General features: G+C 32.9%; 3 protein-coding genes across 3 annotated transcripts; 2 read left to right on the top strand and 1 right to left on the bottom strand.

The window, feature by feature from the left end:
- Positions 1-54: 54 nt before the first annotated feature.
- On the top strand, positions 55-6,882 carry LOC105348151 (uncharacterized). The gene is made up of 8 exons (XM_066072817.1): positions 55-286; positions 1,881-1,968; positions 2,485-2,780; positions 3,260-3,384; positions 4,935-5,116; positions 5,341-5,442; positions 5,749-6,349; positions 6,633-6,882. Exons 1-8 carry the CDS (start codon positions 97-99, stop codon positions 6,768-6,770), a joined length of 1,722 nt encoding a protein of 573 aa, XP_065928889.1. The 5' UTR covers positions 55-96; the 3' UTR covers positions 6,771-6,882.
- A 1,008-nt stretch (positions 6,883-7,890) lies between these two features.
- LOC105348148 (ADP-ribosylation factor-like protein 5B) lies at positions 7,891-21,893 on the bottom strand. The gene is made up of 6 exons (XM_034461712.2): positions 21,590-21,893; positions 17,854-17,914; positions 14,567-14,714; positions 13,947-14,030; positions 12,280-12,431; positions 7,891-11,390 (listed from the first exon to the last, which is right to left on the bottom strand). Exons 1-6 carry the CDS (start codon positions 21,633-21,635, stop codon positions 11,342-11,344), a joined length of 540 nt encoding a protein of 179 aa, XP_034317603.1. The 5' UTR covers positions 21,636-21,893; the 3' UTR covers positions 7,891-11,341.
- A 16-nt stretch (positions 21,894-21,909) lies between these two features.
- Positions 21,910-23,419, top strand: LOC117686565 (EKC/KEOPS complex subunit LAGE3). Its single transcript, XM_034461713.2, has 3 exons — positions 21,910-22,023; positions 22,367-22,495; positions 22,715-23,419. Exons 1-3 carry the CDS (start codon positions 22,001-22,003, stop codon positions 22,824-22,826), a joined length of 264 nt encoding a protein of 87 aa, XP_034317604.2. The 5' UTR covers positions 21,910-22,000; the 3' UTR covers positions 22,827-23,419.
- The last annotated feature ends 597 nt before the right edge of the window (positions 23,420-24,016 follow it).

The following is a 24,016-nucleotide window of genomic DNA, read 5'->3' as shown; positions in this document are numbered from 1 at the left end:
CTGTGATCTAATTTTTCCGGAATAACTTTTTTCAACGTCACAATGCCCGATTATTACGTCATAGCTTATAAAGAAAAAGAATACATAAAGTAAACGATGGCGTCTAATTTGTTCAAGAAAACCGTGAGGAAAACTATCCAGGCATTAAAAGCACTGGATGATATGACCAGTACTTCCCTGCTACATTTGATCCAGAAGAACCCAGAAAGGCGGAGTCAGAGAGAGATAAATCTTTTTTTACCAACCCTCATGATGAAGGCCAATTGTCTGCAGAATGTTGACAGAGGTAACGAGCTTTTATAATAATGATATGCATGTATCTTTTAATATTTACATTTTCCGGTGTTTTTGTCTATAATATACATGTACCACTTAGATAAAGTCTATCAATCGATTTTGTTATTTATGGACAAAGATAATTTTAGTATTTTAGTATTAAGTCGCACTGGTGCTGAAAATTATATAAATATCACCCTCAACTGTACTTGATCACGTCATAATAATCAAACTTGAAAGAATGATTCCTTATTCCTTAATTAACTGCGGATGTGGTTAAATATTTATTTATTTGTTTTATTATGGGGACTTTTTTACGCCCGTGATTTTACATGCAGCATTAGATCTATATATATATACATAGAGTTAATGATATGCGCATTACATTGGTTGGTTTTTCAAATTGTGTCTTGATAAAAATATGTATATTCAAAATCAAATTGCAAACGGAGACATGTCGAAATGGTTGGGTATCTTAATTTTTAATGCGTTTGCGCCAGAGGCTATACATGTAGCACTATCACCTACAGTACCGATCAGACCGAACCTAACACCAGATTAAACCCCAACTAAACCCCGGGTTTACTTTCTGGGTTTACTTTGGGTTTACTTTTTGAAAATTTGGGTCCACTCGGGGTTTACTTTGGGTTTACTCGGGGTTTACTCGAGAATTGCTTTTGGATCAACTATACGCATTGAAGTGTGAAGCAGACCTGTATTTTATCTTATCATCCTACTGCCTGTAATTCCTGCCCCTTGTATATTCCGAATACACATGTAGCGTCGGCTTTCAGGGTATACATCTGATCGGGGTTTACTCTCTGTGTCCACAATGGGTTTACTTGGGGTTTACTCTGGGTTTACTCTGGGTCCACTCTAGTAAACCCAGAAAGTAAACCCAGGGTTTAGTTGGGGTTTACTTTCTGTTAGGTTGGGTCTGATCGGTACTGTACCTGTATATATGATTGAGTTAAATAGACATGTATCAATGCATAATTCAAAGACGTTTATATTTGTATCTTGTATGTAAATAAACGTACACGTATTTATTCCTATTATAAAATTAATTTATTCTTTGCTAATAATATAGCGTACGTTTAAATATTAAATCACAAATGGCATTGCACGTGTCCAAGGAAATGAAATTTCTTCATTGCAATATATGTACTTTGAATAACAATATATTTGTCCAAAGATATTGACCAGAATATCTTTTTTTTTCATTTTCTTTATTCAACAAAGTGATGCATGTACTCTGTAATATGTATTTGAAATAGTTTTATAAAATAGTTATATGATTCTTAGTAGACATTACAATCAAAGGCACATCGCATTGTATATTTTTCTCATGATAAAAAAAAATATCTAAAGAATTTAAGAAAAAAACATACAAAAAAAACTATCATGTTAATTATCAAACTATCATGTTAATTATCAACAAATGGCCTGTCTCCAATTAGGGTGATCAACAAATTTATATTCCCAATGAGAAGCGCATTACATTTTAAAAAAATATCAATATAACGATTTTTAGCCACAAATTGTAGCTTTGCAAAACACATACATATTATTATACAGTCTGGGGTTTTTTTTTCTATTTCTAGACGTTGGTATTGAGATATTAAGACACAGTGAACACGAGCACAAGGAAGCTGGTGACGTCATTATGAAACAAGGAGAAACAGGAGACAAGTAACTATCTACATTATCCTGAAATTATTAATAAGTATCCGACATCATTATCTTGCCTACTCCGATCAGTGGCGTTGGGAGCAAATTGAAAGGGAGAGGGGGTTAGACTCATCAGAAATCTTGACAAGAATAAAAAAGACTATGATTAAGATGGTTATGTCTAACATAAACGGTAAAACTTAATTCATCAACAATTCATTTTGTTTAGATTTATATCATCCTCTACTAATATTTTGGGTTTTTCTCTCTTTTTTTTTTTTTTTTTTTTTGTCTTTTCTTGTTTGTTATAGACAATATATTTTAGTTTTTAAAAAATTGTTTGATTTTTTAAAAAATCTTTTCGAAGTTTACAAGGACCCATCAATACTGTATCATGAGCGGAATCTAAAAGGGTGGGAATGGGGGTGGTTTCTGGGATAAAACCCCTTATTCCACGCATTAGTACATGTAAGAAGTTTGAATACTAACAAGTTGTTTTGAAATTCTTTGTTTTAATTTCACTGACGCCACCGACAGATTCTACATCGTCATCCAAGGCTCTGTTGGTGTTTACGTCAGAGATACTTTCAAGAAATCACGCAACAGGAAGTCCATTGTGGTGCGATTACCCAGAATTACTAGCGATGCAACCTTGCACCAACATCCGGGTGATACAGTTAAACACCATCACTGCTGCTGTCTTCCGGAAAATCAGAAATTAGACAGCCATCACGACAACGGAACCCGTCATCAATGCAAATGTCACGTGACCGAGAAGAGCATCCAACAGGCAGAGTTAGAGGCAAAGTATGGTTCAAAAGTCAACATTTTACGTAAGTAATACCGGGTAATATAGTGGGAGTGGTTTTTGCTTTAATTTAATACATAAGAAGTTTACTAATTAAAAAAATAAATGGCTTAATTTAAAAAAAAAAATACATTTTGAAAGGTCTTTATTAATAAATGGTATTTTTATTTTGCTCAGTTGATACACAATGCAATGTTGTAGATGTTGTAGACCTTACAAACATGTACTCACGTGCAGTGTCAATTTCACTGCTCTACAACATTAATAATCTTAATCGTAAATAGAAAAAAAAATGTGTAATACAAAGGATAATCTTCGTACACTTTTTTATGCGTAAATTGAGGTTGGCCTTTGATTTAAGAGGTATACATTCTAGATCTCTCTTCAGTAAAAACATGGACAACATCGAAATTAGAAATTAATAAATTACAAATCCCATTGTTGAAATACAAATACCATTGCAATAATGAATCATTGAATAAATTTTGGATATAACCTGTTCAGCTTCAGGGCATTCATTCGGCGAGCTCGCTCTTTTGAAAGCGGAAGCTAGGAACGCCACCATTATCGCCGATGAGGCTGTAGATCTGATGGTCATTCCCCAGAAGTTGTTTGAAAACACAATCAAGGTAACACATCCTTAAATACAAGTAGTAGTCCCTCGTAATCATGCAATTTAAAGTGGCCCTTTCTATAGGACCTCTCACATTCAGGGCTCTCGATGGTATGTAATTGACATGTCCAACACTAACTATGATGTCGATATCGTAAACAAAATGCATGACGATATCGACATCGATTCAGATAAGTTATACATTACATGTACAACTACTCTGTGAAGTCGATGTCGACGTTATTGTACACAAAAGGACAATATCGATATCGTTACTGATCGATATTCTGCATTACATTTATGATCTCAATATCGACGATATCGTACACAGATTTACAATACCGATTCGATTTTTTACTTTATTTTTGCCTATCTTTGATATAGGCAAACCAATATCGATAAAATATCCTCGATATCCTTGATATCAACACTAAGTTAATAAAAAACATGTTAAGATACATGTAAGACACTATTTTTGTGAGAGAAAAAACCTCCTCATTGATTATGGTTTTCAAGATATTGACATTTTATCGATATGCTATCGTCGATATCGTCGAAATCGACACAAAGTATAGATTGCAAATTACACAGTCATGTGCAATGTCTCTATAGGTACAGTTTTTTGACATTGGCGAAGTGAAACGACATCGTCGATATTAACGTAAAGTACACCAAAATACGTTTCAATGAATATAATGTTTCACGATGGTGGAATGATATCGATACGATATCGTTGATATCATCGATGTAATGATACTACATGAACATCGTGTTTGGACATAACTCAAAATATATAAATAACACTGACATTTAGGGCTGTTGGTGATATATATAATTGAAAAACTTATCAATTTCAAAACATCTTCAAATGACTGTTTCCTAGCTATGACCATGCAAATTAAAATATATAAGACCTCTTATGTTCATGGCCGTCGGATGAATATGATATAGAAAACACTATCCATGTGCGGATCTAGAAGAGGGTCACTCATATGGGTCCAGACCCCCCTCACTGCAAAATGCAAATTTCTTTAAATTACATTACAAAATTACCAAAATATGCCTCTGACACCCTCCTCCCCCGGCAAATCCCAATAACCGTCGGGACCCCCCCCCCCCTTGAAAATTAAAAAATTTTCTTGATCGGCACATGCTATCGAGCTATAAATTATCAAAATGACTGCAAATGTGGTGAAAATTAAGGACCACTGACATCCAGACCCCTCTGTTTTATACTTTTTTTCTGTTCCCAAAATGAAAAAGTATTCTAATAATGATTTCACGGTTTTTAATTTTAGCGGTCTTACAAGCGTGAAGACATTCTTGGCTAACCAATATCGATTTATCGATCGGATGCAAATTGTGCAAATACTGGAAATAAAGTAGAATGAATAATCACCAAAAAATTCTTTCATTTGAATGCAATGTTCTGTAAATCCATCTGCATTTTGACCATATATATGTATATCAAAACTAAAATGAAACCTTACATTTCTTCTTTTTTTTTAAGTAAAGAATTTTTAGAATTCTGAGTAATATATAATCATGAAATCATTAAAATTCTAGTGGCACCAATCTAAAGAGTTCGATGATAAGAGGATTTTTGTCAGAACGCATCCATTTTTTGCCAAATGGACGGAAGCTGAAATTGAACAACTGGTGCCTTGCCTGAAAAAGCGCATTATATCCGCAGTACAGTGCGCCTTTCTCCAAGGATGTGACGTCACATGTCTTCATTTTCTAGTCAGGTTTGTCCCATATATATCCTCATACTTAAAGTATTTCAACATAACTATATATCGCATACTTTGGTATTTGTCAGATGAATGACTGTGAAAAAAAGGCTAGCTATTATACAAGTGATCTAGACAGTATTGCTTTTGTACATTATTATTTTGAAGCACAACATAATAGCAATTTTCACTAAAAGAATTATGCCTCTTATCCCAATGTGATTCCTGCTTTGTCACAGAGGTAAGGCCCGTCTCTCGGCAGTTCCGGAACTACACCGGAAGCAGTATCCCGCCATGTTTGATGCCGCAGAAATGAGCAAGAGACATCCACTTTACTTCGAGTATGACAACTAATTCTACTAAAAATGTGAAGAAGCAAACATTTCAAAATACATGCAATTAGTCATTCTTGGGATCCACATTAAATTTCCATTGATTTTTTTTTTTAATCCAATCACACAATATTTTGTTCCTTTAATTTAGAATATTAATATCAAACCTACCTATGGAAGAAGAAATGACCTTTTTTTTCTTACAATTATACCTACAAAGACTAGAACAAAAAGTTTTACATAACAAAGCTTTGGGAGTTAATTGCAGAACATTGCATTTATTTTACTTTACGATAATCAATTCAAATTTTGCAGACATCATATGGCGAAAAGCCTGAAATTACCCAGCATTTCTACTTCCGGAAACGAACGATTTGTTGCCAGCAGACGCGTGCAGCTGTGTCATGTGATGGAAGGGGAGATTATTCACGATATTGAGTTCCTGCTCAATCTTCACACCTCACTGTTTCGAGTTTTCTGTTCAACAGAATGCGAATTTTACTCACTCGACACAAAACAAATCGACCGTTTTCCTTTGAGTAGAAAAAGTTACGTTCTCAAGTTACTCAAAACTCGAACCGAAACGAGACTTTCGAGTCGAGTTTCAACGATTCCGGGAGGAAAATTCGACATTTTGCCGCTGTTGATACTTCAATTAAGGTTTGTTCGAATTCTAAAGGAAAACAAGGAGGAATCTGCGAGGATCCATAGACTCCCGCTGTCTGAGTGTTTACACATCAGTGGGCACGTCTTCAAGGAATACAATCCGATCAAAGAAACAGCAGAAAAAGTGGAAACTGCACATGATGTATCCCAGGTACCCAAGTATGTTTTGGAGGGGCCGGATTACTACCGAAAACTGGTCCGGAAGCGACAACAGGAGCACGAAGAAATCAGGAGAAGATATCCGGATCAGGTGACGCAAAAAAACTCACTTTACACCCCCCCCTTCAATAAAAAAAACTCACAAATATTCTTTCATTACGCAATTCATTTGAAGCAAATGTTATGTAATCTTACAAAACTCAAACCATGAAGTTTTGTTGTTTTACTTCAACCACAAGATATAATTAATCAAGCTCCCAACAACGATTAACAATCGTACAACTGTTGACTGTTGAACGGTGTAAGTATTATAGCTATAATACAAAACATACACACTGAATCCATACTCAGTAAATCAAAATTGTAAATTTCAGATAAAAGAATGCCAATCTATCAGCAACGAAATGAAAAGCATGATTCTGAATAATGTCAAACAGCGCCACCTGGTGGAGAAGGTCATGAAGAGGTATTCCATTGGTTGGAAAACGGAAGAATCGTGGATGGCGCGGTGAAACGAATACCAACCGGAAGTTGCTACACAAAACGGAAGTGCATGGCGGATTCCTGCAAATTATGTTTTTCTAATTTTTGTAGCCGAAGAGAATGTAAAATAAAGAAGTCTTATCATTAATTAAATATTTTGGATCTTACTTCTTGAAGAAATTATAGAATTATTTATATATAGATATAATTAAGATCGAGCCATATTTATATATTGGCCATACCCATGTATCGAATCAAAATTCGCGTAATAAGCAGGCTTCATCCCTTGCAGATTTTACAACCTTGCTATTTATTTATTTATTTTTTTGGCAGTTGTGAACTATATGAAATTGCAACAAAAGTTTGGCGCTTGTTATATGATATTTTGCGATTTCGCCCTTATGTACATGTATCAAATCATCAGAACATCAAAACAAGCGCAAAAATTAAATTATAATTCTTATTGTTATCATAGACAAAGAAAATGGGGAAATGAAAGTACTCTCTTAAAAAGGAATAAACAGTTTACATAGGAATACAAGTCCGACGAAGCTGCTGCACTTCTAATTTAACTTGTTTGAATTTTGAGAATAACAATACGCATTGTAACATATAATGCAAGATGTATTTATATAGTTAAAATCAAATGTCAGAAGGACGCTGATTTAAGAAGAGTTTCGCATTTCTTCATTCTTAGAAGACAAATAATCCTACTAAGGCGTATTTAATATATAGTTCAAAGTCTTTAAAATGTTATTCAATATTTCAAATACTACTGTTGATTTGTAAATTGTTTGACGTTTCCTAAAAAATATTCAAATTCATAGATTATATTTTACAACACCGTTACTTAATTGTGGATTTATAATTACTACTTTACTTAGTCCATCAAATATTAGTATTGGCTAAAAAATTCATATAAAATTGTTCCAACTTGTTGCATCCTTATTAATTTAATATGATCGTGATCATCTAAAAACGCACAATTTTCGCGATTTGGAGAAGGAATTCTAGTGTTATAGCTAAAATACTTCCGCACAGGGGATCGAGTGTTTTTTCCACTAAATACGAAAGTTTAAATAATTTTTAAACGCCAAAAACCTTGCTTTATATATAACACATGTTTATAGAAAACTACGCAAGAGATGATACATTTTACAACTTTTATTCACAAACTGCATGTATTCACAATTGTCGTCTTTTCACACTTGCTTTCCTTTCACTTCTTTCATGTTTCACAATAATTTTTTTCTTTTTAAGTACATGCATACACTCAAATGTCCACATTACTCCATAAAATCATGCACGTGTGCAACATATAAAAATATATATACACATTTTTTTCTTAGTAAAAATGCCTTTCTTCTTGTGGCACATGAATTCTATAAAGTCGTCTGACAGTATTAAAATGGGGTTGGGAGTTAATATGTTATTCTGTGTATTGATTAAACGTTTCTGTATTTGGATGATTTCCCACTTAAAATTAAGGAGATAAAAGGGAAACTTGGTCCTCATTCTTCCAAAAACAGTATATATCTTTCTTGCAAATTAGGTGAAAACTTTTAAGAGACTGAGTTTAAAACTTATTACAGAAAGGATATCATATAAATTTACAGTTGAAAAGCAAAATAGTTTAATTTCTAATATGCAATCAAGATGAACACTAATGAAACAGAATGAGAATTCAAAACATATTACCTGACAAATATTCAAGAGAAATGTCACCGATAATTATATTCTCATTTTAATAATCTCCTAAAAAAAGAGTTAAAATTATGAGTATATTGAAATTAAGGCGGATGGCTGGTCAACAAATTATTATAAACATAAGATCTGTCTTGAATTTTTGAAATTGATTTTTTAGGCTTAAAACTATTAATTAGTAAAGAAAAATTCCAAAAAGCATCAACTTTAAAATGTCAGTGTTTTCCTATTTCTATATATAGAGCTCTTCTTCTAAAGGAGGTTTATATAGTATAAAAATGGCCACAGGCATCCACTCCTCTTAATACATAAAATTGCTTTGACCAAACAAACCAATGTAATTCCAGACTTTTTAATCTTCAGTTAACGCAGTTAACACCAGAGTTATATATATATTGATCAGCTTTTCAGGAAATTAATTTAAAAAGTTGACAAGTTCAAACAATTCACGCCACTCACTGATACCAACAAAGAGCTGTACTCAACATGTACACACAATGAATAAAATAATGTAATAACAAGATTAAAAACAAAATTTTTGACACACGCAGTGGTGAAACAATTAATGACGAAAAAACACAGAAAATGATTGTACAAAGTACTGGCGCAGGAAAAATACATACTGATAATTCATTGTATTGACTATGACATAGACAATTTATACTTATGTATATACAAACATGAATTTTGAAGACATATTGAATTTGCAGGCAAAACATTTATACAATATCCATGCATCTGTTTCAACCTTTTGACTGAAAATGCCCCAAATAAATATTATGTACATCATCACAATGTAGGACCTTAGTCTTATAAATACGGTATATCAGATTCCATCCGAGGCTAAAATGTTTTATCAAATACAAATCTGATCTCTGACTGATTTAGTTTCAATATAGGCATCAAAATAATTTTTAATATATATTCAACAAAAAAATCACTGTAGCATTTTGTTATGAAAAAAAACCCCAAAATCAAAATTTTGAAAATTGAAAAATTTGCAGATGCTAAGAATTCTGGGGTTTTTTGTTTTTTGTTTTTGGTGTTGATGATTTTTTATGGGAAGGAATGGGGAAGGTATAGAGTCATTCATGTGTTTCATGTCTTGAAGAAAGTGGATCCCATGCAATCATTACATTCTCATACTCTCAGACAGCCCTAACTAGTCGCTATATTATCTAAAAGCAAATTCATAATAATGAATAATGACAAATATTATTTAACAAGTGAAGGAGTGTTGTTGAGTAAGCTTTACTAGTTTTGCACCAGCTAGCTCACAGTGAAAACATACAAAGTGTAGAAGTGCATCAGACACAGTTCTCTCTCTCTCTCTCTCTCTCTCTCTCTCTCTCTCTCTCTCTCAATTTTCCTTCAAACAAACAAACTCACAAAATCAAAGACTCTTCTATACTGAATGCAAAATGATGTTTAACATAAATATCTGTACTTGAATAACCATACCAGAATTTTTTAGCAAAATTTTATCTTATACAATAATGGTTACATGACATGGATCTTTGTTCAAATCTGGGAAACCCCCAGGTTTATGGCACCGCTTTTATCAAAACGCTTCTGTACAGTCCATATGTACATGTATAGTCCCTATATGTGTATTGAATAAGTATTTCAAAAATAATCAAATAAATATATACATGCATGTGAAGTTTCAAATTGTGTGATACAGTCATGGAATTAGAATAAAATTAATATCTTAGCCCCTAAATATCTTTTTAAAATATATGTGTGTACACATGTAGTTCACACATGTTCACTGACCACTGTATGTAAAACATCATGTGCATGAAAGTAAAAAATTACCCTTTAGTAATTAAAACAATAAAATTAAAATAATTCAAAAAATTTAAATTGACAATGTCCATCATGAATTTTGGCAATGTTATTTCACTGTGAAACGATTAAACGTGCCTTATATTTTATCTCCTTGCTACTTAATTTAACTGATTCTATAGTTGTGATATTCTCTCGACGAATGTTCATAATCACAAATTCTTTTGGTTATATATAAACACTTAAAGTTTAGTTGCGACCAAATACTTCATTAATTAATTAAAAGGAGGTAAATTACCTTTCAGGTGGAATTCTAGACATGATAATTGCCAAATAAATACCTATAATTCAGTAATGCTTTGAATACCAAGTACTTTGAAAATAATATATTAATGCATAAATGACAAATATCTCTTCAATATTCTCAGCATTATATTCTTTTACCCCTATCACTGACCAAAATTACTCTGTTATAGTATTGCTTGTTAGTACAGTATTACATTAAATATCCTCTCACACAGTTATTACTTTTAGCACAAATGCTGAGACATACTATAGTGCAAGAGTTGGGAATAGATGTAGTGGTATATTTGGCATTATTTACATAAAACAAGGTTTAACAATATCGTAATACCAGTAAACAAGACACAGTATCTTTCATAGCAGACAATGTCAACATGCTAACAATATTCTCAGTTAAGCACATTACTCTCAATTCGAAAATAAAAGCACTTTTTTCTGAACACTAAAAACTTCACCCCTTTGCCATTAACTTACAACAATTTTTTTCTCCTAGGAAATGTCATGAATAGAAGATGTTCATGTAGAAATATCAGATGAAAGTTGACATACCAATGTCAAAATTATAAGATATTTCACTCCAGTAAAAATAAAAAAATTCACTGTATCAAAATCTGTTTTTGCAAGTCAAACTTTGTGGCCACAGTTCCTGAGAATTTCTGTTTTGTTTGTGTTAAATATTTAGGACTAGGGGCTGAATAATCAGGAAAAACAAAACAATTAAGACAGAACCAAAGCTCTTAAAATCTTCTTCCAAAGTCTGATGAACCCTTGACCCTTGATATTTGACCTTATGTCACACTAAAGGTCACCGACCCTTCAGTTTGCTAGTGATCCACTCTAAGCCTTGATACAACCTGGAAAAGAAAATCAATTTGTTCTGTAATTTTTATCTGTGTTCTGAGTCATTAAAATGGACTGGAGGGTTCTGTTATATGCTTGAACATTCACTCGTAAAATCTTGTCAATGTACTATAACTGCCTCATATTACACAGTCAAATATCCAAGTAGGGTCGAAGAATTTTTACACTCTCTGCTTATACCGGTAATATCAAATAGCAAAAAAAATGTTGTGCAGGAAAGCTATTGCATTACTCATTGTAACATAAGAATGTTAAAGTTTTGATGTCATAAGGAACAAACATAATTACAGGTAGTATTACTATTTCAATCTATTTTAAAGGAAATTACAAGCTGAAATTTTCTACACAACTTTAAAACATTTGCATTGACAACTTTAGCTCATGGTAACAAAATTGAAAAAAATGTCATAACTGTGGAAATGAAATATGTATACTATTGAGTGATTTCATTATCAAAAGTCAATATCTTAAATGAGCTAAGAAAATACCATCAAAATATCCAAGGATTTGAACTAAGTAGTCAAATCGCTAGAAGAAACACTTACAGTGTTCATGTTTGGTGCTTCAACCTTATTTTGACAAATCCAATGAATTTGAAATTTATATATCTAAGACAACAAAGTAAAACATTTACTGGGCCAGAAAATTATTGCTTGCTTCAAATTGCCTCCTGCTCTGTTGAAATAACCTACACCTTGATAAAAAAATTTTTTAGCAAAAAATAAAGATCTTTTTTCTAATTATGGATATATTTTTTTTTTTACCAACTTTTGATAATTTAAACTTCAAGTTTGTCCTCAATCCTGGGTCTGGAAACCCCCAGGCGGCAATTTCAAACAATGATTTTTTTAAAGATAGCCAATTCTTTATTGTGTGACTTACCCCTCTCCCGTCAAAGCGCAACAACCTTGTATATGCCAGGGGTGATCCTTGATGGAAGTGAGATTGAGATGCTGAGATATCTCGGCTGCAGACATCGAGCCTTTTACATCCTGCTTGTTGGCAAATATCAACATGGCTGCTTTTCTGAGGTCCTAAGAGCGATGAAAAACCATTGATAAAGATACAAGAATATTTTTGCAAAATTTTCAATTAATTAGTTAAATTTTTTCCTGCTAAACATTCTCCAATCCTCAGCAATGTTTGAGAACTCTAAATTATCCAGAATCTTTTTACATGTACACTACCATAAAACTGTCTTTTATATAGACAAAATTCATATGTCTTGTAGTTGTTATATTATGCTAAACTACTCAATGAAATGCTTGGCTTTGTGGATTCACAGACACCTAGCACCTGAGCCACTGATGCAATGCTACAACTGTTTTTTTTTTTTTTGCTAATTTGATCTCATTTTGTATATTTATTCCATTATATCCATGAGGCCTAAATTGCAAAAACTTCATTAAAGGCATGAATACCATCAAAATATTTCAGAATCTTTTGATTTCATTTCATTTATAAAGATTTAAGGTTAAATAAATAACATTTTCATGATGAAAAAAAAATACTTTGAGGCTAAGGATCGGAGATCTTAATTCAAGCATTTGAATTTCAACCAGTTGACACGAAGCTGATTTTTACTAATGAAACTTTGATTTTCTTTTAAACTTTTGTGGTTTTCTCATTTAAAATAAATATCATTATACCTCTGTTTAACTTGCATATAAATAGGTATATATATTATACCCAGCGGTTCTATCATAATGACAAGATTTAGAGGTGACTTTATGTAACTCCAACTTTAGTCTGATAAAATGAGCTCTACTTCTGGTTGAACTAACAAATAAGGTATATAAACTTACTCTTTCAACCAGTGTTATGAAAACAAATCCTTCGGTATTAGAACCATTTTAACAAGACCTTGGACTTTCAGTAGGACGTAGCTATTTTTTTCTTAAGACAAAACAAATAATTAACAATGAAACGGTTTTGAGCAAAATATGCACCAATTGCGTAATTTTAGCTCATGAGCCAGACAAATCTTGTTGATTTCAAGGAGCCATGGCTGAGTGGCTAGCAATGAAATAGACATGCCTAGGTCAAATTGATGTTTGACACAACTACCCAATATCCAAGCTTTTGTTAAAATGGTTCTAATAACAACAGATATTTGTTCAATTTTGTGCCACATACTATGCAATGCTAGAATTGTGTACATAAGAAGAGGTAGACCTCTTATAGCTGTGGAGTGTAACATTTTTAGGTCATTATACAAGCAATGGCAAATGCATGTCTCTATCCTGTCAGCAATCAGCTGTGGCTCATTTATCATCAACTTTTACCTGTATCTTACTATCTTATCTTGTTTTATTTACTTATAAAATGTACATAACTGGGTCAAATTTCTCCAGGACTAAGGATATCATTAATCTATCATAACTTTCCCTTTAAATAAACATTAATATGATTTAAGACATGCACATTGAGTAAGTATGTGTCCATCAATTCACAAAATAAGATGGACCTTATTTGCTTTTTTTCTTTATGGGGGGGGGGGGGGGGGGGTTGTGGTGGGAGGAAGGGGTTGAATCTTATAAAGTTTTTACCTCATGGTTCAACATTTTACAGAGTTCCTCTTTCGTGATGGACAACCTTTCCCTGTCTGTTGAGTCCACAACCAGAATTACAAACTGATCAAAAGACAAAATATAAAAGCATTAAATTTACAAACCATGGAAAGGTGAAAACATTGCACATATTGTATCACATATATACAGTATAAATTTTTTTTGAGATTGTACAAAATATTAAAATATTAAAACACCATTAATCAGAACATTTTCCTTTGAGCTAAAAATTTTGACTCACATTTTTGAATCTACATCTAAAATGAAATACCAGTAATATGATATTTTCCAGTTCTAATTTTTTTTTCTCAAAAATAAGTCCATGTAGTACATGTTCTGTTTTTACTGTATTATGTGTTCTGTTTTTACCTGAGCAATACACAGTCACTTACACAACTGAGTGTTATTAAAGTACATGTCTGTTTTTACCTGAGCATTACTGTAGTATGTGTACTGTTTGTTACCTGAGCGTTACTGTAGTACATGTCTGTTTTTACCTGAGCGTTACTATAATACATGTTTTATTTATACCTGAGCGTTACTGTAGTACATGTACTGTTTATACCTGAGCGTTACTGTAGTTCATGTACTGTTTATACCTGAGCGTTACTGTAGTATGTGTTCCAGGCTGACCGCAGTGTTTCCTGGCCCCCTATGTCCCACATCAGGAAGTGGATGTTCTTCCAGATCACCTCCTCCACGTTACTGCCGATCGTCGGCGACGTGTGGACAACCTCATTCATTAAACTAAATCAAAGCAAAATCAAGATCATTATACATTATACTATAAACTACTACATAAAGGGTTATTTTCACCTCATGTTAGTTTCGCCCCGTCTTGAATTCGCCCAGACATAGATGTGTTTTAAAAGAGATAGTCTGAGACATCATAATTCGCCATGTCTTAAATTCGACCGTTGATAATGAGGGCAAAAGGGGCGATAATAAAAGGGGGTGAAAATTTCCCTGTACACAGTTTATTCATGATATTAAACATGAACAATATTTAGTGGAAAATTTTTCCAGCAAATTTGCACGAGTTAATTAGTGCACATATTTTTATACTACTCCATACATGTACATATTTCATGTTTTATGTACTAAATTTAGCCGGGAAGATGTTCAGAGTGGAAAATGTCAATGAATGTTGATTTAGTTCAGTGAATTTCTATATGTAACTATCTATTAAAATTAATATTATATATATGATTAAACAATGAATTTGCTTCATCAGAAGCTGTTTTTTTTTGTTGTTGCTAAAACAATAAATAGAGTACACAACCAAATGTCATATAGTAATACAGTAATTGTACTTCTTAAGAAAAGGAAGATCTTGGGGGAGTGGGGGGGATAGGAGATTGAATCTAAGGACAAGAGAGAGAGAGGGGGAGTGTTAATGTGAACTCTATAATGGAAAATTACTTATTCATGATAACTCAGTTACCATGATGAAAATATAAAAAAGAAGTCTGACAAACTACTGAAAATTGCCTATTTATTTATTGATATTTCCTTTACACAAGTCAACTGTAATGCTAAAATAAAAATTCCACAAGGCGCACAGCATGATTTTGTAACAAAGCACAAATGTTGCTGGGAGCAATATGTTAGGAATAGAATATGACTAACCTCTCAATTTAATTACAAATGCACTGAATTATCATTTTATGTGTCTGATAAATGCCTGGTTTACTCCAATAGCATTATGCGTTCTAGTATCAGGCTTCTAAGGAGGTATATCATTTCCAATCAATTAATGTCTTCATTTCTAGGAGGGAGGTCATGCAATTTATTACAATGAAGTTTGAATTTAAATTATTGACATCAGTTCCAGCTGTTTATCAAATTCAGCTGTCCTTGATCCAATTTCTTGTCAGAAAACTTCATACACAGTGTGACTAAGTGAAAAGCATGTATACTGGCAGGATACTGTGGTTTCATCAATATTTGTTGAATACTAATTTTCGTGGATTTCGTTGTTAAGTTCATCCATGAAATTAAATGTTCATTGAAGTGCAATTTCTACTAATTATTTGTATTGTTAGGGTCATTGACCACGAATTTAGTACGTATCCTTGAAACAGTGATTTTCACTTTATCCACGAAAATTGATACCCTTGAATATAAATGAAACCACAGTATACTGGTAGGATATATTAGCTAGCTGTATACAGTGTTATTTTCGCCCTGTGTAGTTTTGGGCCTTCTTCCCTTTTATTACAATTAAATAAATATGTTTATTATATACGGAGTAATTTTTGCCCTTCTTCACTTACAAACAGGTTCTCCCCATCTTGAATTCGCCCAGATACAGTTTTGTATTACAGAAACAATAAGAGACATTAGAATTTGCCAAGTCTTATTTTCACCCACTGAGTGACCATGAGGGCCAAAGGGGCAATAATAAAATGGGGGCAAATATTTCCTTGCATACAGTATTAATTTATTGCCCCTCATCATGCTCATTGGTTCATCATGCCATTAACCGTTTATTTGATTTTTTTTCACAATGGTCGATCATAACCAACCATTCTTATATAATTGCAAAGACATGCAGAAAATATGTCAATTATTGGGTGCTGCAAAAAGCTTTTTATTTTGCTTTTAAATATAAATAATTTTAAATTCAATTGCATTTTCAATTAACATGAGATAAAATAACAAAATGGACAATGAATATACGATTGATAGTAGGGTCTAGAAGCAGAAATATTTTGTTATTTTCATTGGTGGTATAGATTAATGAAATTAAATACACTACAAATTTTTAGCACAAGTACTCCTAAATATCTAATTGATACAAGATGCACTTCAAAAATAATGATATGACAAAATTAAACCCACACAAACAAAATTTTATTTGGTTTAATTTGTAAACAACGAAATGTTCACCTATCGAATATATACTTGGTGTTTCTACAGTAATTAATATATATACGGTAGTATTAAAACAAAGCTCATATATCTTGCAACACAACATGAACAGGTGTAATCACACCTTTGGTCAACAAATGACATTATAATCTAGTCTCACAGGTTGACAGGTGAGGACAAATCTTATTATCATGCACAATGTCGGAACCACAGGTAAATTACACTCTTTAGACAGTCATTAATCTTATAATAAGGTTACCTGAATATTCATGAGGCTAAAGGAATTAAATGCGTGTTTGGACTACCGCTTTCACATTTTTCTCCTTTTTATCAATCATTTTTTTCCCTACCCCTGGCATTCGGTACATGTGAGGATGAATAAATATGTGCTCAGGCCAATGTATTGAGAGGACAAAAGGACGCATTGTTCAGTTTTATTTGATCAGTTGTGCTGCTCCTTGCACATGCTGTGTCCTTTTCATTGAGGGTCTGAATAGGGGAAACCAAAGCAAAGATTTCCCATTCAAAGACCTGCTGGACATTATAAAAACCACACAAATTGTTTGAGACTCGGCAGCAACACAAAATGTTTTAGAGCTAAATCTTTGCTTTTTATAGATAGAATTCTGATCGGCATGATGAATGTATTATTGTGTCTATAAACAATATGATAATTTAAAAGTTTTCCCATTAAAACTGCTATTAACTATAAATTCAGTCTGCGTAAAAGCATATATAAATGTCTTAAACAAATTGACAAATTTCAACTAGGATTTTTCCTTTGAAGGGGCAAAAAGTTGCAATAAATAATAATTACTCTCAATAAAATTACATCACTGCATTAGAGTATTAATGTGAAAAATAAAAATTTAATTGATCTTTGAACTTTGGTAATTTATGGTTTAAACATTAAGGTCTAGCCCTTTCAATTTATATACAGATGTGCAGACAAATCTATAATTAAATGCATGTCCCATAATGAATTAATAGCCATTGTGCTAAAAATACTTACAACTGGTATAAAATGGTGGTCTTCCCTGCATTGTCAAGTCCCACTATGATAACTTTATGTTCTGAAACAACAACAAAAATAGTCCTCTTTACACAATTTACAAGTACAATGTACCGATATACTTAAACTTCTGATATTCCAGTATTCCAGGCTATTCTCTTAAACGAGTGGAGAAAGGCATTGCCTGCATGTAGGCCACTTCTTCTCTATCAAAGGGAATGGCCAGTTCTGTGATTAGTTTTTTGGTTTGGGTTTGGTTTTTTTTACTCAACAGTGAAATAATTATTCCAAATTGGGAAAACAATCATAATGTCAAACTGTCAAAAACCTTTCACAAAAATACAGCAATAACTTGATGTGACCTACAAAGCATTTCATTGAATTGTCAACACTTACATTTATGCATGCATATTATAATATATTTTGATCTGTTGATATATGATAGACTAGGTACATGGCGTTTTACAAAATCACTGACCATCCCCCCTCTCCTAAAATCAATGTTTTGAAATGTGTAATATATATACATATCTAATAAAAACCCTTTATTAATAGTATCTTGGCAACCTGTATGTAACATACAATCAAATCTATTAGATCTGCAGTGAGGATTACAGAGACAGTACGACTACCCTATGGACTAGCTATCATGAGAGAGGAATACAACATTCCACCATTGTAGGAAATCTGAATCTGTTAGCTGCATCATCATACAGTAATCCTGGAATAATGAGCCATTGTGCACGCAGGCACAGACATCTGTGTCACTCATGTACAGATTTAAAGAGGAAATAAAAATGCAACAGATCTTGACTGCATCTTTTGACATTTTATATGATTACAACAGTAAACTGTGTAAAACTGTGTAGATATATCAATTCTGTATCGAATTTCAATTACCAAGGATCTCAGATTATCATTTACATTTCAAATTTTTGGAAAATTTACCCAGGTGATCAAAATTACAACAAAGTTTACACTTATGTGTTGAATAGTTCAAACTGTGTTAAGATTAATGTGTAAGTAAATCAATTGAGTTTCAATTACCATACATCTGATAATCGTTCATATTAAATATTGTGTAAAATTAAATCAGTGTCACATATACCGTAAATCAAAATTTTGCATATGCCCACAGACTGGGTTGGCATTCATCGTAAATGAGTGTAAAACTGGTACACTAAAAAAAAATGGTTTACAGTGAATTTTTTAATATTTTAATTACAATTATCCTTACGGCTAAATCAATATATATACTAGGTTAAGCTTTTAATACGCAGAGATTTAGAGGGAGAGGGGGGTCCAAACTCAAATATCCCTCAGAGTCAGACCCCCCTCTGTGGAGAAAAATTCTGGATCCACACAATTATTGTACAGTATAAAGATATATTTCACTGATTCAATTTCATTACGATCAGTTTAGTTATCATCATGGTTATTATCAAACTTGAATTCTTTTTTCATTACCTAATTATCTGCATGGTTATCTAGAGTATGGAGGAGCACATTAGTATAGTCTTAGCCAAGAAAAAAAATTCTAGAGCAGGATTATTACTAGTACCTACATGTATTATCAATGCACATTTAGTACAAATACTTATTTGATTCAATTTCATTATGAGTCGAGTTACAATCAAACTTGATATACCGTTATACAATGTATATATATAAATACTGTGGCGTGAGGTGAAGTGTGTGAGATCTCTGTGGTTTCCTGACTTTAATTACCATCCATGATGACAGCGACACATCTATTAATCACGATAAACTAAGCTCGCCAGTCGCCAGTTTCTTTAAGTATATCAATCACTTAAACTTCCTACTCCATTATATTAGATATATAATTATGCAAAAACAAAAAAAAAATTTTAAAAGACACAGTTCATTTAAACTAGAATAGGTACAAATTTCAGCATTCGACTTTTTCTAAGAATGTATAATCTTGACAATTTTTGAAATGATGACATATTGATTTTGGTAATTTATTGGCATTAACCCCCAGAATTAGGCAAAATCAGCACACAACCCCCATAAAAAGTAACAGCCTTTACGGTACAAACAGTATTTAAGCCATTTTTGCTAGCCTAGGTTTTACAATCTACTCTGCTCCTCTGTAAACCCTCGGCTAGCAAAGATGTATTAAAACTATAAACCTAGGCTACATGATTGTATGATGGCCAAGTCAGATTCAGCTATAAAGCATGATTCAACATTGCATTTTCTGGACTAAATTAATGCCCCCATGCATGCAAACATCGTTAATAAGAAACATATTGTTTGTAAATCATAGTCTGACCCTGGTTTCACAGAATCTCACTTTTTGTTCATTACAATGTGCCACAAATAGTTCAGTACCTTGGACTTCAGTTCAGGGAAAAAATACCCGTCATAAAATGTTTCTTCCTCAAATCTAACTGATAACAATACATGTATATCAGATCATAATTATATCACAATATATATCGATTCAAGGTATCAATAAATATTGTTTTCTCTTGCAATAAAGTTGACATGATTTATGAAATAGATCATGTGAATTTATGATGTTGATATTAAATTGATATCCATCAGTTAAGTAATTTTACTCTCATCTACATGCAGTTACAGGTACTGTAGATTGGCAAATAGTCAGTCACAATTGTTTCAATTTCATTAAGTTCGCAATTTATCATTTTTCCACGAAATTAAACCCATAGAGAATACTATCTTTAGTTTTCCAAAATGTTTCAATGCTTATACTTTGATCACTGCAGCAAAAAAATCACAATTAATAGTTTTTAGGATATAGTGAAATTTTAATTGTGGGACTAAAACGACTTACAAAATCTATACCCTGATGCCTTGGAAGGACTACAAATTGAAAATAATTGTACCCAAATATATGTTAATTAACAGTTAACATGGTTAGTGTCTTTGAATAGTGATGTAACAAATTCCTAAAGTTGGCCATGTTAGCATTATAAACTAATAATAGACTTCGTATCTTAGTCTCAATGCCTTTGACCTACAAATTTATACTTCTTTCAAAAAAAAAAAAAAAGACCTACGTGTATATAGGAGTTGAATTTTCAGTCTTTAGTGTTTATCTATATATAAGCTCCATATATATGGTCAATTTCTTTGAATTAGTTTGAAGAGTAGATTTATATACATGTTCAGGTTGAAAGGGGAGTGGGGGACAATCAACTTTTTTATAACTTGGGGGGGGGGGGGGGGAGGAGGGGGTGTTTAGATTATAAACTATATGATGACTCTTACCTGTATCATTCAGTAACCGCAGAAATGACTTGGTGATTCTTTATAACATGCCATTAAAGTGTTGATCGAAGTACATGATATTAACAAAACACAAAATGTAGTTACCAAATGAAATTTTGGAATAAACATGCACATGTACATCTTTGTATATTACAGTAGTAACTAAGAGATTAATCTAATAAGTAAGGCTTAACAACTTCAAATCCATTAAGTTACAGGAACCTCAACAGCAATACATAATACTATGATTACATAAAACTGTGATTAACATGAAGGATAGTCTAGTGCTCTTGTTACATTCAAGCCTCTGGCACAACTGTGTATTAGTACAAGATTCTCGTTTGTATAACAAGAGTATGTGTACATGAATAATGATCTTGAATTCTTCACAACACACATTCTTGAAGAAACCAACATGTTCATTTACAATAGAAATGATATCAGGAAAAGACACAATGTCTCAATATTCATCACATACCTTCATTTGTGAATAAACTCCAAAGTCTTGTGAAGAGTAGCCCCATTGTTAGAAATCGGGTTGGGGTTCTATAAATAAACTGGTGATTCCCTTCGTTATGGAATCGGTGTGACAAAAACGTAAATTAAAAAAAAAACAACTTATCTTCACATTATTATTAAATGAAGAGTGAAGAACATCGACATATGAACAAAATAAACGTCAAATCCACGATTTTCACAACACAGCTGATTCTGTTTCGTGATTCACATGAGAATTCTTTCACTGACACGACCTATCGGAAGTTTCAAACGAAATCATTTGCTCATGCGTAACATAGATTTCCGGTTTCACTTTCACTTTTATAACCAACGCAATGTGACTGTGGACTGTTGTTTAACGTCAGAACTGTGTATTTTCATTAAGAACAACATGTCCGAGAAGAAGCTAAAAGTGTAAGCTGCAATTATCCAATTACCAATCACCCGTGGAACATATTTACTTTTATGTCGCACGAAACAATGTTGAAATGTAGAATATGTGTAATTATGTACTGATGCACACATGTAGCTTTCTTGAATAGACAATTACTACATGCTCAATGAAAACTCCATACTGTTCCAATATCCATATACACTGAGGTGAAAATGTTCAGATAATGAACCTTATTCATTCATTCATATGAAACTGTATATTATACAGTTTCATATGAATGAATGAATAAGGTTCATTATCTGAACATTTTCACCTCAGAGTCCTCTATTATACTGTGACTATGTTAATTGTTTTATTTTTTAGAGATTTGAGTGTACCCTTCCCAACAGAGAGGGAGGCACAGATTGCCTTTGGCACTCTTAGTGTAGACTCAGAGCCCAAACGAGGTGGTGTGAAGAAAGAACTTGTTGTGAAAGGAAATGTTCTTAATATGTAAGCTCTCTCTCTCTCTGTCTCTGTCTGTCTCTCTCTCTGTCTGTCTCTCTCCCTCTCTCTGTCTCTCTCTCTCTCTCTCTCTCTCTCTCTCTCTCTCTCTCTCTCTCTCTCTCATTTACTTAAAACATGATTTAATATGGAAAATGATTTTGAACTTCAGTAAAAATACCAAAATAATAGCCTAATATGTAATGTAATGTAATGTGTATTTTTCAGACACTTTGAAGCCCTCGAAGCACGGATGATGAGAGTTGGTGTGAACTCTTTCTTTGATCACCTTAACCTGGTCATAGAGACGATGGAGAAATTCGGTCCACCAGAAAAGTAGTCCCCGTCAATAGGAAAATAAATCCCAGAACAGGATTAAAACATGACTATTCCCTGAAAATAGAGAGAGAGAATAGAAGGTCAAAGGTTAACCAAGATGGAATTGGCAGCTAGGGAATGTGGTTGATGAATGCTAAGGATATTTTTATGAATGCAATACATGCACATGTATATTGTTTGATATTTACTATGAAATCATGTATATAACTGTTTGTTTAGATGTGTATATTTTTTCATTTATATCATATATCTAAAGAAATGTGTACAAAAACATAATACGGTATACATAAATAAACCAACCAGAAATGTAATACATTTACATTCTTAAGTGAAAAAAAATCTGCTTTCTGAAATAGTTTGAAAATATTTTGTGGATGATTTAGTTGTTTTTTATTAAATGTGGTAAACATATTTTACAATCACTGGCGGTCTGACTATGGAATAAAAAGAAGAGGCCCGCGGGTGGCATTGCTCACCCAGGTAACAGTTTCTGTGGAATCTATAATTTCTTGACATCTCAATGCAACTATACCCTGATTTTCCTGATATTAATTAACAAATAAGAATCTTTATCAAATAAAGGGCATAAAGAGACCTGTATGTTTTTATGTTGAGTACATAGCGCATTGACCAAAAGGTTGTGGTTGCTGGTTTGAGCCCATCTCTCTCTCTCTCTCTCTCTCTCTCTCTCTCTCTCTCTCTATATATATATATATATATATTGTGCCCTTTGACAAGGCACTTTATCTGCATTGTCTTGGTCTACAGAGCTGCATTTGGTTACGGCTTACGCTGATATTCCATCCAGGGGAAATTAATGACTCTCATCTGCTTAAAGCTGAACACCGCTCGTAAATAGGCACTGTCCGCCATATTTCTCTTTAATCACTGCTGTCCCTACAACCCTTATATAAGGGACAGACCTCTAAACAGTTCAAAGTACTTCGCTGTAGAGGTCTCACCTGTGTGGACGTACATTTTGCCTCGCCGTGTTACCCAGTCGCGATGAAATTATCAAATTTTACGCACTTTTTGAAGCCAGGAGAATACTAACATCAAATAAATTGGTCAATGCATTATTTACGAACAGAAAATGAACATAAGAAAAAAATGCATAAAATCTAAAGACCACGAAAGGAATACTACATGTCGGCCACGAGGTTCAGGTGTGCAATCGGGTGTAACGAAATC

This window comes from Magallana gigas, chromosome 10 (genome assembly GCF_963853765.1).
Source record: "Magallana gigas chromosome 10, xbMagGiga1.1, whole genome shotgun sequence".
Taxonomy (NCBI): domain Eukaryota; kingdom Metazoa; phylum Mollusca; class Bivalvia; order Ostreida; family Ostreidae; genus Magallana; species Magallana gigas.
Note: the sequence above shows the minus strand (reverse complement) of the source record. Positions and strands in the feature narration are given on the sequence as shown.

Coding starts and splice junctions, on each gene's coding strand:
- LOC105348148 (XM_034461712.2), bottom strand. CDS start 21,635: ATGGGGCTACTCTTCACAAGACTTTGGAGTTTATTCACAAATGAAG. Junction 14,715..17,853: donor ACCACCATTTTATACCAGTT/GTAAGTATTTTT, acceptor GCTTTGATTTAG/TTTAATGAATGAGGTTGTCC. Junction 14,031..14,566: donor CATACTACAGTAACGCTCAG/GTATAAACAGTA, acceptor TCTTTTGATCAG/TTTGTAATTCTGGTTGTGGA.
- LOC105348151 (XM_066072817.1), top strand. CDS start 97: ATGGCGTCTAATTTGTTCAAGAAAACCGTGAGGAAAACTATCCAGGCA. Junction 1,969..2,484: donor CAAGGAGAAACAGGAGACAA/GTAACTATCTAC, acceptor CGCCACCGACAG/ATTCTACATCGTCATCCAAG. Junction 5,443..5,748: donor AGACATCCACTTTACTTCGA/GTATGACAACTA, acceptor CAAATTTTGCAG/ACATCATATGGCGAAAAGCC.
- LOC117686565 (XM_034461713.2), top strand. CDS start 22,001: ATGTCCGAGAAGAAGCTAAAAGT. Junction 22,024..22,366: donor TCCGAGAAGAAGCTAAAAGT/GTAAGCTGCAAT, acceptor TTTATTTTTTAG/AGATTTGAGTGTACCCTTCC. Junction 22,496..22,714: donor AAAGGAAATGTTCTTAATAT/GTAAGCTCTCTC, acceptor TGTATTTTTCAG/ACACTTTGAAGCCCTCGAAG.